Below are 15,889 nucleotides of genomic sequence, written 5' to 3'. Positions count from 1 at the left end.
CATTAACGTGATGATAAAATGTGACATAAGGGAGGTCTTATACAGGGTCTTCCATGATAACGCTCCATGACACCATCTCCACACAACATGTAACTGGATTAAATACTGATCAGACTTTTTTAATCTATGTTTCTGTCCACAAGTGCAAGCATGCATGATTGTAAATGACGGGAAATCTGAATCACCAGAATTAAGATTACCCTGTGTTATGGTTGAACAATCTTTTTTACATTATAAACACACAGACACACAGTAATAAATGTTCTTGAGATCAAATAGGATGGTGATAACAGGACTGATTTGCATTGATAATTGTACATGATGTCTATAAAGTCTGCACTTGTTACAATGCGATGTTGACGTTATCTCACATAATTTATAGCTTTGAGTTTTCATGCTGAGATTGTAAAACCCACTGTGACCACAGCAACACACGCGCCGCTTACCCAAGATGATATATGAGGGGATGAGCCCCTGTGAGCACAACGCAGAAGATTGTTAGTTACTATCTGACAACCAGGGAGAAGCACTTTGCCCCGAGAGACAACCAAGGTAAGACTCCTGAAGACTTTTCATTTGACTTAACAACAAACAATATTAATAGAAGTATAGTAGTAATAGTATAAAGAAGTAAGATAGAATTAGTATTGATTGTATAAATGTAACTTTAATACCTGTGGGATTTACTTCTACATCATTGTATAATCATAACATTCATATAAATTGACACAAACACATAAATCAACAGAACTACTTATTGGGAATTGACCAAGTTTAGTAATGATAATGTTGGCAATGTGTAGATCTTAGCTGCAGATAGAAATATGAACATTAAAACTGCAATACAGGTCTGAGGAGGACCTTATCCACACATTTGCACCTACTCTTCCCTACCTTTAAGGCTTGTGTTGTGTTTCAAAGCAAACAGTGGAAACAGAGAGACTGGTGGTATTGAATAGAATTTCCAGTGGAATAGCAAATGGTATTGTGAAAATCCCATGGGGGAACTTCAACAGTGAGAAATTTTCGACTGTGTGTGTTGGGGAGAGTAAAGTGATATGTGAGCTATGTTGTCAGTGTTTGTGTATGTTTTCAATGCTTCTGTATCTTGAGCGTCTGGGTGCAAACACATGGGGCCATCTCTTTGTCTCCGTCTTTGACCTTGCCCGCTCTTCACAGTACATTAAAGAGAACGTCTGTAAGCCTACCATTCACCCAAACAGACACTTACACACAAAGCCACATGTACACATTCTGATGTTCATTTTGGTTTTGTCTCCAAGAATACACTGGACTGAAGCCTAATTGCTTGAGTGATATGATTAGGTGCACTGGTCCTGCCTGTCACGCAGTTTTGTCAATTGCATCCCAATCTCATCATATGACTTGAGATCTCTGTCCATGTTTACATCCCCGCTCTATATTAATCCCTCAACTTTTTCAAGGTCTGAGGTTATTGCAATGTTAGTATAATGTAAAATGTGTGTTTTTTTTCTATTCTGTCTATACAGTATGATGTGTACTGTGTGTGTGTGTGTGTGTGTGTGTGTGTGTGTGTGTGTGTGTGTGTGTGTGTGTGTGCATCTGTGTGTGCATGTGTGTGTTTGTGTCCTGCCAATGGGCCTAATTAAGCAGGAAGTCTGAGACCTTGCCTTTAGTAAGCTTGGTGTCATTAATGGGTGTTAATGATGTTGGCCTTCGTAATCACTTTGTGTATATGTATGTGTGTGTGTGTGTGTTAGATGAAGAAAAGGAAGTTTTCCGGTTTGGAGGTGACCCTAATGGTCCTGTTTATACTGATGTCGGTAGCCGCCATCGCTGTCATTGTTCTCTATGTCATTGGTAGGTGAACACTCTCACATATACAGTGTATGTAAACATGACTACAAATGCATTGCATAATATATGCATTTTTATACAATGAACATACACACACACACATACACACACACACACACACACACACACACACACACACACACACACACACACACACACACACACACACAGTCAACCTGAACAAGTAAGAAGCCTTGATTCTTTGTCCATGAAACTAGCTAGCTAATATGTCAGCTTATTGGGTGGCTTGTGCCCTTGTGAGCATAACTCATAATCTAATGCATAGATATACTACTATATATATACAATGAACTTTGCATCAGCTCTGGAGTAATTAAGCTTTTTATCTTTTAGAAGACACCGAAGAATTCAAACCACAGTGCCCTGAGATTCCTCAGGGCGAGAGAGTCGACTGTTTCCCTGATTCTGGAGCGTCTAAGGTAGAAAAGTACTGAAATTAAGAAAGAGTCCAACAATGGACCTGTTTTGCACTTAGACAGATTGATACAAATTTTGATGACAAATAAGTAGCTTAACTGATAATAATGGTGATGTGGATGATGATGCTGATACCTCATTTGTACAGCATACATGTGAGCAGCGTGGGTGCTGCTGGAGGCCACTGGATGATAGAAACGTTCCCTGGTGTTTCTTCCCAAAAAACCACGGATACACAGTGGATTCAGTGGAGCGACCAAACGACTACGGTAAATCTCCCTCGTCAGTCCCACTCCGCCATCACTTGAGTCTTGGAAAATATTTGTCTTTCTTTTTAGCTTTGATTGTAATTCCATCCATCTGCTGGCCTGTGTTTCTCTCAATACATGTATTTTTCAGTCCTTCCCTGGCTCTCCCTGAGGCATGGCTGCTTTCAGAATAAGACATGGATGGCATATCGAAAAACATGATTGACTTTGTCGCATGCTGGTTGTTCCATTTTCTGCTTGATCACACTACATTATATTAACTCCCCTATTCTATTGTGTAAACTCAGACTATAGGTTCCCCAATGCATAGCCTTAACTACAAGGCTTTCATCCATATTGCATTTTTGAAAAAACAAATAGGAGAAGTGTGTGTGTGTGTGTCTGTGTGTGTGTGTGTGTGTGTGTGTGTGTGTGTGTGTGTGTGTTTTTTTGAAACTTCATTATTTTTTATTTACCTTATCTGCCTTATACCATAGTTAATTGATCTCATTTACCTTTTTTGCTGTCATGGATAAATGTGATGAGTATTAGTATCTAATCATAAACATAATTTACCGTTTTCTCCCCCTTGTCATGTTTGGCTTGCAGAAATAAAAGGCCGTCTGACGCGAATGACATCCCCTTCGTTATTTGGAGAAGGAATAAAGACACTCTCATTTCATGCAGAGATGCAGTCACACAATCGACTCCGATTCAAGGTACACACCTCTATCTCTGTCCCTCATACATGTACAAAGCCAAACTGACACAGAGGCTTTGTAACAAGATACAAGATAAAAGGATAAAACGGAGCAATATACACACAAGAACAAATATAACCAAGATAAGATCCCACACACATACGCTCTCTGTATGGACGCTTCCTGCCCTCAGATCACTGATGCCTACAAGAAGAGGTTTGAGGTCCCCCATGAGCACGTCAGCATCCCCAGAACTCAACCGTCCAGCCCCATCAAAAACACACTCAAGATCACACACAACCCCTTTGGCCTCACTGTGCGCAGGAAGGAGAACAAGAAAGTCCTGTGAGTAGCCTGTGTGTGTTTGTAGGTGTGTTTGTGCGTGTGTGTGTGTGTGTGTTAAAAGGGTTGACGACATGTGGAGAGGGGAGAGTTATTTGTTGGAAACAATAATCCTTTTGTTTAAGATGACAATGGAGGACAAAACTTATGAAATGGTGCATACTGTATATGTTCAGCTATATGACATGTGCACCCAGGCATACAGCATGTTCAATAGACACTGTCCATTATGTTGTTTATTATCTAGTGGCATATAAAACGTTGGCACCTTTGGTTAGGAACATTGGAATTGGAACATATTAATTGTAGCATAAGAATTCTATGATGAATATGCAGAAATCGTTTCTAAAGATGAGCTGTCAGGATGCAGTCTCACACCTCTTGCTTCCCTCTTCCTGTGTTTATTCACAAGTTTGTTCCAGTGACATTGGAGAACTGAGAAATGGCACTTGTCCATATTCCCACTCTGATTTTGCTGTACTTCAAGCCCTGTGGATAACAGTTTGAGCTTGCTCTTGTGCTTTATTTCCGCATAATGCTACACATTACTGCCCTGTGTTCCATGTCGTGTTCCTGCAGCAACAAGTAATTAAGCCTGCGTCAGTCAAAGTGCACTTGACAGGCCCTGAGCGACATCACAGTGATCACTTACTCTTCTAAGCAGCGTACCGCTCGCACCACGCTTCCCTTTAAAAACCATTAGGCATTAAACCATTGTTATCAATAATGCTAAATAACATATTGCACCCTGTGACGTGTAGTGTTTGTGAGGACATTCTAACCCTTGTCTGTGTTATATACTAGAAAGTGGGGAAGATGGATAAATATGAAACCGCATGCAGTATATTTAATTACATTGATGGGTTGTGCTTTTAATCGGAACTGATTTATCTGTATTGTACACTTGGTTCCGGATGTCCTTCAACCATGAACAATGCGTGCATTGAGTAGTTGAGTATTACTAGTATAACTGTTAATTTGACTTTTGTACCATACAGCTACTTTTATGAGGCCAGGCATTACTGTTAATCACCATTATCATTTAAATTGTGTGATTATAAAATAAATTGGCAGATATATTACCTGTACTAAGAGCTGACCAAGAGTCATTTAATATGAAACAACAGCTGATTAAGTTTGAACATCTAAAACAATAAATGTTATATCTGGACAATAAATGTTTTAGAACTCATAATATGCTAATATGATGATAATATAACACTCTCACATCTGCTTTCTTTTTTACTGCATCTCTGTCACTTGCTCTCTTTTTCACAACTCTATTGTGTCCTGTCCCAGGTTCGATACTACCATGGGCCCACTAGTGTTTGCAGACCAGTACCTGCAGCTGTCTGCGAAGCTTCCATCCCATAATATTTATGGTCTTGGGGAGCATGTCCACAAACAGTTCCGTCATGACACTAACTGGAGGACCTGGCCCATTTTCGCCAGAGACGCTTTTCCCAACGGGGTAAGAAAGAAATGCGAAATTTTGCTGACATTCATTCTGTAAATCAGACAAAAACCTTGATCAGTCAGGTCATTTATACACATAAACACAAGAAATGCGTGTGGATAAATGTACACAGTTTCTTTGCAAAGCTGTATGTCTTCTAAAGCTTATGTTTGTCAGTTCCTGTTAGCTGAAGACATGTATGTTTTTGTGCTCAAAGGCCTACACTTGACAGGCCTGCTCGTGTGTGTGTGTGTTTGTGTGTGTTTGTGTATGTTTCATGTTTACATGTGCCCCCTACATGTGTATTCTCCTTCCCGAAGGGTTTGTAATTGAATGTCTTGTAAGCTGATTAGGCACTGGAGTCACCCTCTCAGCTTCAATAGCTCTCCCCTCCTGCACCTCCCACTTCTTCTACCCCCTCCAATCCTCCCTCACTGCCTTACCTGCAGGGAACGCACAACCTCTACGGACATTATCCCTTCTTCCTCTGTCTGGAAGACGAAAGCGGGAAATCATTTGGAGTCTTTCTCATGAACAGCAACGCCATGGGTAAAACTGCTCACACATACACAAGTGCACATATGCAATGATATGTATTCAGATATGAACACCAACAGACACACATACAAAACAAGTGATACGCAAAGCCTGGTTCTGTTAAAAACAACTGTCAAGCATACACAAGGCCTATGCCCATACAGAATATATATGCCAGCAACCAAAATCAAGCTAATAAATAGCGTTAGAAAAGGAAAACCATCTTAGAATGCTTGAAGGGCACATAAAGCATCAGTTCTCCTCTAGACACCACAAACACTTCTGCTGTTGCTAAGATAAAAAAAATAGTGCTGACAAATCAAAGAGAATATTGCATGCTTTGTTTTACTCTGTAAAAGAGATGATTGAAAGAAATAGGGATGCCCTCTGACGTGTTTCTCCGGCTCGTGTCTTTAGTCTTTTTTTGTAAGACCTGTTTTGCTCTTCATGACTAGTTTTGGATTGATACACACTGCAGATGTTTGTTTGTGTCTGTTTTGGAATAAAAAACCCTTATAAGGAAAAGTATGGATTGGATTCCTAGGTTCTCTTTTATTTGAGGGGGTATTTTCAGGTTATGTCTTTTGGTTTGTTCTTAAGGTCAGAATTCTGATTAAATTTCATGTATTCTTACTTTGTATATCCTCTTCCAGAGGTGAGTTTGCAGCCCGCTCCAGCTGTGACCTACAGAACCATCGGAGGAGTCCTTGACTTTTACATTCTTTTTGGAGACACGCCAGAAGAAGTTGTGCAGGAGTTTCTTTTGGTAAGTCTGAGTTGTGATGTACAGCTTAAGTATACAGGTAAATGTGGCGTGTCAGAGTGGTTTTCAGGTTGGCTTGGCATGACAGATGCTTTAACAACATGTCTCTTTGTGTTGTCCAGCTGATTGGCAGGCCAGTCATTCCTCCATACTGGTCACTGGGTTTCCAGCTCTCTCGCTGGGACTACGGCAGCTTGGACGAGGTCAAGAAAACAGTTGAAAGGAACCGCGCCGTGGGCCTCCCATATGTAAGACGCTCCAGACTGCCTCTTTCTTTGTCAAATGCTCTGGCAGTCTTTATGTGCTTGGCTCTTTGAGACGCCCTCAGAGAGGCTGTTATCAAACCGGCTAAAGGTTAGGTTAGGAGAGGGAGAGAGGGAGCGGGAGGTAAGCTGTGGTGTAATCCGACCTCCCTATCACAAGCCTGAGATCACTATCAGGGAAATGTGGTCCGGGGATTTGTAGACATGGGACATGAATTTTTATGTATGTCACGGATTTTCTCTATATTGGAAAACATATCGATATCGTACGGAGCAGCGTCCTAGATGCTGACTTCTGGCGCAGAGGTGTTAAAGACTTTTTTGACCAGGATGCAGGACACTTTCTTAATAAAAAATATGCACAATAAAGAACAGTGGTCGAAACAAATACACAGCACCAACATACTGTATATGTAGTGGGAGACTTCTACATCAATCAAGGCTGCATAGCTTTCGCCAGAATCGGTAATTGGTATTTCACTTTGTTAAATCTGAACCTCTCATGCGCTACTGTGTGGTTACGGAGGGGAGAGTTTTAACCACTTTGCTATTGGCGGAAGCTTGATATGAACATTGAAGCAAGACTTCAACAGACATTCAGAGTGATAGCAATGGCCTTCAGCCTGGATGGGGTAATCCAGCTTTCTGTCAAATAATGGGGAGTCTGCTGCGCTCTATAGGTTCAATCCCAGGACCACTATTTTTCAAGCGTCACTGAATGTTAGTGCTGATCACTGATCAATCGACCGAGTTCCTGTCATTAGCTCATTCATCCCAATCTGAATGGGAAAACTACTCCAACACCTCTTCCTTTCAGCGAGACTTGATAAATGCCAGTTCTGGTTGACATTTTCCTGGAAATGTGCCTCAGTGTGTGCCTCGGTCTGAATAGTAACTCGCAAGAAGTCTGTTTAATACACTGATGGGAGGTGTTTTTATTTTGTAACCGAAATAGGTAAACTCATACTGTAATAAAAGATGCATTTGGAATGTAAAAGTATTGATCTTCTAATCTCTAAATGAAGTACTTCAACAAGGGCACATCACAGAAAAACTACAACTCAGCACTGACAACACTAATCAAGGGCGTGGGTCTGCATTCTGTCTGATCTGAAGATCAAACACAAAGAAATTACCCATCCCATCTCAACCTTTCATTCTGATAACCTCCAATCTGTCTTCCATACACAAAGACATTAGGATGCAGCTGGTTCCTCTCCTGCTGTACTCAGGGACGTATTTGATAACCATCAGATAGACCACAGAGGGCATTATCACATTCCCTCTAATATGTCTGGAGCTGATTACCATTAGAGCAAGGATCTGGCAGGCCCTTTCAAACCATCTGCTGCATTGGTATGAAGTAGATTTTGGCAGACAACAAACAGACTGAGACCAAGCATAAAGTCACACCCAGACTGAAAAGAAGAACGTGTCAACATTCTCATTGTGCCTCCAAGTATTCCGCAGCACATTAGCCAAGTTGCTAACAATTATATCAGTTCTCTCGATCTTATATCAGAATGCCAAAAGACAGGCTAACCAATTTGATGTGTTTGAGTGATAGCCATAGTGGAATTGTGCAACATAGTGTTTTACATCTATACCAGAATATACTACACTATTTAAGGGGGGAGTGTTCAAGTCATACTGAAGAGTTTGAGCGCAGGTGTGCATTAGAGTGGAAGTAGGATTTGTTGTCGCTGCCAGGGAGATTGTGTTTTTTTCTGCGTTGCTGTCTATAAAGTACTGTACATGTGGCAATTAGTGAATACTAAATTTAGAATTCTTTTATTTCAGCAAACTAATGAGAGCAGAATTTTTCGAAGAGATAAATAAATGTTGTCTTCTTCTCTCATTGATATGTTGATAGAAACATTATGATTCATGCTGACAAACCTGTTCACATTGAATAATTATTTGTTTCCTCTTGATGTTTAGCTTTCATCTTAAAATCAAGCACAAAGTAAACACAATTATATGTATTTATTGTTTCCAGGACATTCAGTACACTGACATAGACTACATGGAGGATAAAAAAGACTTCACCTATGACAAAGTCAACTTCAAAGAGCTGCCTCAGTTTGCAGACTACCTTCATGACAAGGGACAGAGATACATCCTCATCTTGGTAAGATGTCCTGCCTCAATCTTCCAGTTTAGAGGGCAAATTATTATTCTTGGAATTGAATCCCATTGTGTGCTGTCATATTTTACTGTAACCTTGTCTACGTTTGTCCTCAGGATCCAGCAGTTGCAACCAGTAAGAGAGCTAACAATGCTCCCTATGACTCCTACATCCGTGGGACTGAGAAAAACGCTTGGGTCACTGACGCGGATGGCAAAACACCTTTATTAGGAGAGGTCAGTTGCATGTACTGTACAAATAATAGAAGACAGCGGCATGTGTCTCAAACGAGGCAAACTCCCAGATGATGATAGACCTTTTATTACAAAGCTCTCAACCCTAATCAGAGGACATGTACGTGATCCACCTTTTGATCAGGATCACACTTGTCTGCGTAAAAAATAGAGGAGGCTGTGGCATTGGGCCTATCGTGTGGGAGACGCACAAACCAATCGCAACACATGCAACAGCGCCAATCCTGCTGAGGAACAGGGGTATGAGTCATGCATTAAAGCAGCACTATATTATTCAGCAAGGGAAGCAGTCAATGTTAAAACTTTTTGTTGCTGCTCCTCTTATCGTTACAGCTGGCAAAATACAATTTGAGCAACCTTGAATGGGGTATGATTGGTGTCAGCTCTGACATCTCAGGAACTGAAAAGGTAGAGATTTCTAAGCACTGCAGCGTTTCGTGTTTACACAGAATGGTCTGATGCACAATACACATTTGTTCAGCTGCCGAGGGTAAGTGGGGACACGGATACGTAAATGCGAGTGGAGTACAACAGTGAAAGGGTTATTGAAATGTGGAGTAAACAATATAAACACATTCCAACTGGTACCAGAGGTAAAGGCTGTAATGGCTGTGAAAGTTCTTGCCGCGTATCGCCCATACACATAGGTCGACAATTATTAGTCAACAAAGTTGCAATATACCTTTGCTGAAATTGATACTTATGCGTACTTATAATTGCATATTTTTAGTCACCGTCTCTCCCTGTTTCACAATTAGTCTAGACCCAAAAGTGCTTTTTTCACCAAGCTCCGAGTTCTGCAAAACAACTCAAGTGTTTGTACAGTATGTCTATATTTTCAGGCACACACAAGATTGTCATGGTGCCGGTTTGTTGACATCTTAAAGCTCAATTACAAATTTATACAGCAAAAACAAGTCAGTGAGGGGCATTACCTGAACACAAAGCGGGCCAATCTGACATTGCGTATAAATGGACGCTGTGCATTTATAATTCAAATTGAATGAAAGAGGCAGACACACTCTTAGATGTACCCAGACCTCATAAACTTAGTAAAATGTCAGTATGTCAGGCCAAAATTAGGGTTAATAGGGTAATTCAGAATGTTCCGACAGTAAAAGAAGGTCCACTATATGTTAAGCCATGCTTTTCCGATGACATGGTGCTGGTACTGACCAAACCAGTGCATGCACACGTTTCCACATGGCGGTCAGCCAGAAAAATGAGACGCCCCTGTTTGAGCACCAATAAACAAGCGATGTCAGCGACTGCAGGTGGGGAATATATGTCACACATCTTGGTTTGTTTGGGAGACAATGCCAAAAAAAGGAGAGACAAGAAAATATTATACTTTTATTAGGATTTATTAAGAGGGAACATCCACATTCTGTTACATAACAGTACTTAATCCTAAGAAGGCCCCAGTCCATTAAGGGTTCAAGCACCACAAGCAGCACTATGTCTACGTGTGTTTGTGCCTTTGGTTTTTATATGTAAATCTGCAACATATCATGCAAATGTGTACATACGTAAGCTTCTAGGGTATGTGTATTCTGTGTGTGTGTGTGTGTGTGTGTGTGTGTGTGTGTGTGTGCTTACACCAAATCAAAGCATTCCCTGATGGAAGATCAAGCCTCCACTGTGTGTTTTTTTTATCATTTTCCCCTGAGTACATGCATGAAAAAAGGCCCTCAGATTCTCCCCTACAGTAGGGGCAGAAGGTAAACGTCTGTCAGTCACATGCTTTTATTGTATGTGTTTCATTTACGTACACGTACACATACACACGATTAGGCCTCCTCCTGCTGTTAATCGCTTTGTCATGTTCTGTACAATAGGTCAATGATATGCATTGATTTCGCATTAGTGTTTAATCTTAAAGTTCTTTTTTTATTACTGAATCTTAGAATAGGTGCAGTGTGTGTGTATGTGAGAAGACGATATAGAGTCTATGTCTGCACCGTGTGTCCATGTCATGGTTAGCGCATGCATGTGTACTGTTTTAATTGATAGTCAGCTATAGCTAGTTTATTTCCCTTTGAACATTATGTATTCTGCTTATGAAAACAGTGTAGTCTTTGAATAATGACCTGTGCACCAACTGTGCGTGTGATACATAATAACTATAGCAACAGGCTGGTATTCATTCTGCCTTTAAGACAGCTAATTGTGAGCAACTTAAAGGATGAAAGCTCAGCCTGACCACCCTCATGTTTCAATGGGCAGGATCATAGAGCCGTTTAAAAGCCTCATTCACACATGGATGGACATTTAGTTTTTTTCTTTTGTTGATTAGCTTGACTGAGTCTTATTTCACGCTTTGTCTGAAGTCCAATATGTTCTCTTTTGGTTTCATCGATTGTTTGGTTCCTATGACTTTTTCTCACACACCCAATTCCTTCCTCGTAAATTTGTGCAGGTGACAGTTGTTCAGTAAAATGCCAGGCCAAGGTTATAAGACAAAAACAGAGCTTCCAGTACAAAAGAAAGTGTGAGGGTGTTTGCTTTGATTCACTCATTGTTCGCCTAGACAGCTGTCTTTTTAATAAAGGTATGGATAGACTATTGTTCTGTTAATGTGCAATTTCATTACACCACTCAGGCTCACATGGAAGGATAAGCAGAGGTCGCAAAGCGCAGAGGTCAGAAAGAAGACTGGATACGAGACTGGGCAATAGAAATATGTTAGGCAAACGTGATAGAAATAACATAAAGACAGGTATATTGGATACGGTAAGACTGGCGGTCTTATAAAGTGCTACAGTGATAAGGTATACAGGAAGGCGCCCATTATAGACAGCTGGCAGACGAAGAGATTATCAGGTAAACATAACAAGCAAGAGACAAGATGGAAGATAGGACGATATATTGTAGGGCAGAGGCAGGTGGAGGACAGATAGAGACAACAAGGCAGGAGAGAGAGAGAGAGAGAGAGAGAGAGAGAGAGAGAGAGAGAGAGACGGTAGGTAGGTAATGACACAGACAGGTCGATCGGCAGACAAAAGTGCATAAAAACAGCAAATAGATCATAAAGAGTGATATGAGGCTACAAAGGCCAACAGATTTGTTGAAAGTGTTTACTGGTGTATCGGTATTTAGTATGTTACTGGAGATAAGAGTCCAGAGTCAACAGAGGGAGGAAATTACTGGGAAAAGAAAGATGGGAACGGAGAGAGACTATCAATAAACTCTGACCTTGGATTTCTGACCCCCTGCCAAAAACATCTGCCTATAAATCTGTGTGTGTGCGTTTGTGTGTGTGAAGGTACGTGTGTATAAAAGTGGATGTGTCTACGTGTGCACGCGTGTTGCCACATAAGCATGATTCATGCCTTTGCTACAAACTGGGTTGTAAAGTTATTGGCAGTGGAAGTAAAGGTAAAAGATAACTAAAGTGGAGCAACCTTGAGATTTAATATCTTCTGTGGAAGGGTTTGAGCCTGCACACACACACACACACACACACACAACGAGAATCTCCTCCTTTCTCAGTGGATTAATCATTTTTCTCAATACATGCTATTAAGGACGACTTCTAACACACAGTCACGTCTAGAGATTTCTATTGCATTATCGATTTCTCCTCTGCTCTGTTCTCCTCCTCCTCTCCTCTTCTGTCTCTCTATCCCCTTTCTCCTTTGCCATCACTCTCTCAACAATCCCGCCCCCTCCCTTTGCTTCATTTTTCCTCTGTTCCCATTTCTTTGTCATTTCCGCATATTTAAAATGTTTCCCTGGCATTCCCAAAAGGCTAAATGCTGCTTATGGAGACTCACTACACACTTAAAACATCTCAGCTAAACATCCCCCCCTATATTCCTTCTATATGTACTCTATATTGTAAAGGTGATCTTCCTCCATTGTAAAGGACATGTTGCAGTTAATTTGACCTTTTCCAGGTATTAAAACAAGAGAAAGCTGAGTATGATTGACAAGTGACAAGACCAAAAACAGACTGGTATTTTCACGTGTAAAAATGTGTATGTATTTGTAACATCTCTTCTTTGTCCCGTCTCAGGTGTGGCCAGGGGAAACAGTATTTCCAGACTACACCAGTGACGACTGTATAGAGTGGTGGGCTGACGAATATGAAAGATTCTACAAGGAAATCAAACACGACGCTCTGTGGATTGTAAGAAACTTTAAAATGCTTAAATTACAAAACTTTATATTCTAAGCACCTGCTGATATACAATTCAGAATTTTCAGCTTCTACAGCCAAAGCTCAGAGGCGTATGCTCTTTGAGTAACTCATTTTAAAGTGAACTTCATATTACCTCGTTGATTGCAGGAATGTGACAGAAATGTGAATCCGTCTCATTAATTACCTGAGCTATTATTATAGGACGAGAGTGAGAAAAAAGCTACGTGCATATACATCCATTTTTCGGGATGTTTTGCTTTAGCCAAAGATTCCTCGTTTGCAAAAGTGGCATGGTTTATGATAAATTGTTATATGCAGTTATAAGAAATCATAATGTAGTTAAACGTCTCACACCGTTCCTTGTGGTATCATTGCAGGACATGAATGAGGTGGCTAATTTCAGGAAAGGATCCAAAAAGGGCTGTGCTGATAACGACCTCAACTACCCCCCCTACACTCCAAGTAAGACACATTCTTCCCCCAGTCCAGGTCAACCACTGAATTCAATAATATTATGGAGCGGCTGAAATGTTGTTACATTTCAAGATGCACAACTCTTATGGGAGTCTTGCTATGAGAGACTCATGTCAGAAGACTTGTAGCGTGTAGTCTCGACGCAGGACGCTTGATGATAAATTAGATACAATAGCTCATAATGTAGGATCAGGTTTAAAGGAAAACTCATCTAAAATTGTGGGTCTCTGGTGCAGACTTTAGGAAATGGCTCGTCCGTCACATCTTTTATTCTGGCAGTATCCTGGACGTGATGATCATAACTAGAGAGGACACACTCCCTTGATGCCCCCCTTTTATTGCTCTACCTCCTCAGTCACTCATCCTCCATTGCTCTTTCAGTCTCTCATTTCCCCATTGTTCCCTCTTCCTATTACAGTATATATCAATGTCTGTGAGCTCATTCACTTTCTATCCCTTCCTCTTCCTTCCTCCCTTACACCCTCACTCTTTTCTTTTCACTGCTCCTCTTCAATGCGTGTTGTGTTTAAAATGTTTACAGCTACCGCACCTCTCTTGACCTGCTTCATTGTTTCTCTGCAACAGAGGTTATGGATTGGGTGATGTACAGTAAGACGCTGTGTATGGACGCCAAGCAGGCCTGGGGGGACCACTATGATGTCCACAGTCTCTATGGCTACTCTATGGTGCTGGCCACTGAAAAGTGAGTGCATTCAGAATCACATACAGGTGGGGTTTGGCTATGCTGTGCTATGAACTTCCTTCATGGTATCTCCTCAGAGCATCAAAATGTAATAGTGTTATATAACAATAGTGATTTTCTAAATCTAAAATCAAGGGTAATAAAGGTTTTTGAGTAATGGCCAGGGAAAAGAGTTATGGACCTGACAGGCGAAAGTGCAGGTAAAATCTGTCTGTTTAGTGCATTGCAGTGACTTATGTCTCCCATTAAATTATAGCAGCCTGTGACTCTTTCAGACCAATTGCAAGTTAGATCCCATGTGATAAGTGCAGTAATGTGTTTTAATGAGCTTGAGCCCCAGGGTGAGGGAAAGAGTTTCATATCTGGGTCCATCGCTGAAACTTTAAGGGCCAGTGAGTTACACAAATGTACAGACATCAATATGAATACTAATATGAGTATAAATCATCATTGCAATCAAGAACGTTCAGATAGATAGTACAGACTAACGTGGATAACTAGATTATCATATAGCTATCCATAATTAACCTGCATACTGATGTAACTGTAAGTGTGTATGCTTATATTTCAGAACAAAAAGGCTATATCTGTCTACACATCATCGTTTTCAAAATGTAATACGTCTATCTGTCTGGTCTTCCTTTTCTGAGGTTGCGATCCATCTCCATTTCATGCTTCAGGCCTCTCACAAATGATTTTGGTCAAAATTCAGGGAGCCAGTATCAAATTTTAACACAGGGTTACTAACCCAAACACAAAACGTTCCAGAAGAAGCCTACTATGACGAGTTTAAATTAGTTTATACACAAGTGCTGCGCAAAACACAAACCACTTACATGTCACAGAAGCTGTAAAGATTATAGGTTTATGGAGACAGAAAGTCCTATAGTCTTCAAGCTACTCATTTTAGGCAAAGCTGAAATAAAGTTGGACTCTGACTGCCAGGACTCTAAGATGCGTAATGGTGATGGTTTGGGAAAGTGGGGCAATTTGAAAGCAATGCACACCTGCACTAATGGGTTTTGGCCGGTGGAAAATAACACCACATCAAATGAAAAGATGTGATGCTCACCCATTGATGTGGAGATATGAGTTATGAGGATAAATGGCAGCTGAGATCACAATGCTTGAGCAAGGCAACTACATTCTGTTGGTTACATTTAGCGTCCTTAGTAGATCGTTAAGTAAAGTTTTTTCCCAAAGTACTTAGTTTTGAATACTTTTCTTAAAAATGTCTTTGCTGCATATTGTAATATTCTGCGATAAGGTTTCAGGTATATGTCAAATGTCCATGGAAATCACAGCACTGTGATCGTCCAGGAGTCAGAGCTTCCCTTTATACAGTCTCTGTAGAGAAGGAAGAAGACTGTCTTTCACACTGGCATTATTATGGCACAGTGGGGAATGTAATTTCAAAAGAGTCACCTTAAAGGTTACCATGACATTTGGTTCTAAGATATATTGATTGAGGTGGGCACTGACACTAACAAAGCTAGTTTTTATCCTTCCATTATTACATTTCAGTGCTATTTCATTTTAGTGTTGAGTATTAAAATGCTAACTAACAGAGAATGCTACGCTGTCACATAAGAATATTCG

The 15,889-nt window shown here is 40.6% G+C and overlaps 1 protein-coding gene across 1 annotated transcript in view; it reads left to right on the top strand.

The window, feature by feature from the left end:
• The first annotated feature begins 1,742 nt into the window (after positions 1-1,742).
• si (sucrase-isomaltase) overlaps positions 1,743-15,889 on the top strand; it is a 51,764-nt gene continuing 37,617 nt past the window's right edge. The window contains 14 exon segments of the mRNA XM_076143095.1: positions 1,743-1,869; positions 2,197-2,279; positions 2,426-2,546; positions 3,135-3,244; positions 3,420-3,571; positions 4,868-5,039; positions 5,474-5,573; positions 6,215-6,327; positions 6,447-6,572; positions 8,587-8,718; positions 8,832-8,951; positions 12,988-13,101; positions 13,491-13,575; positions 14,173-14,290. Coding sequence (XP_075999210.1) covers positions 1,743-1,869; positions 2,197-2,279; positions 2,426-2,546; positions 3,135-3,244; positions 3,420-3,571; positions 4,868-5,039; positions 5,474-5,573; positions 6,215-6,327; positions 6,447-6,572; positions 8,587-8,718; positions 8,832-8,951; positions 12,988-13,101; positions 13,491-13,575; positions 14,173-14,290 — 1,673 coding nt within the window.

Source organism: Genypterus blacodes, unplaced genomic scaffold (assembly GCF_046128005.1).
Source record: "Genypterus blacodes isolate CSIRO-AG114 ecotype Tasmania unplaced genomic scaffold, CSIRO-AGI_Gbla_v1 ptg000003l_1, whole genome shotgun sequence".
NCBI lineage: Eukaryota > Metazoa > Chordata > Actinopteri > Ophidiiformes > Ophidiidae > Genypterus > Genypterus blacodes.
This window is presented reverse-complemented; position numbering and strand designations above follow the sequence as displayed.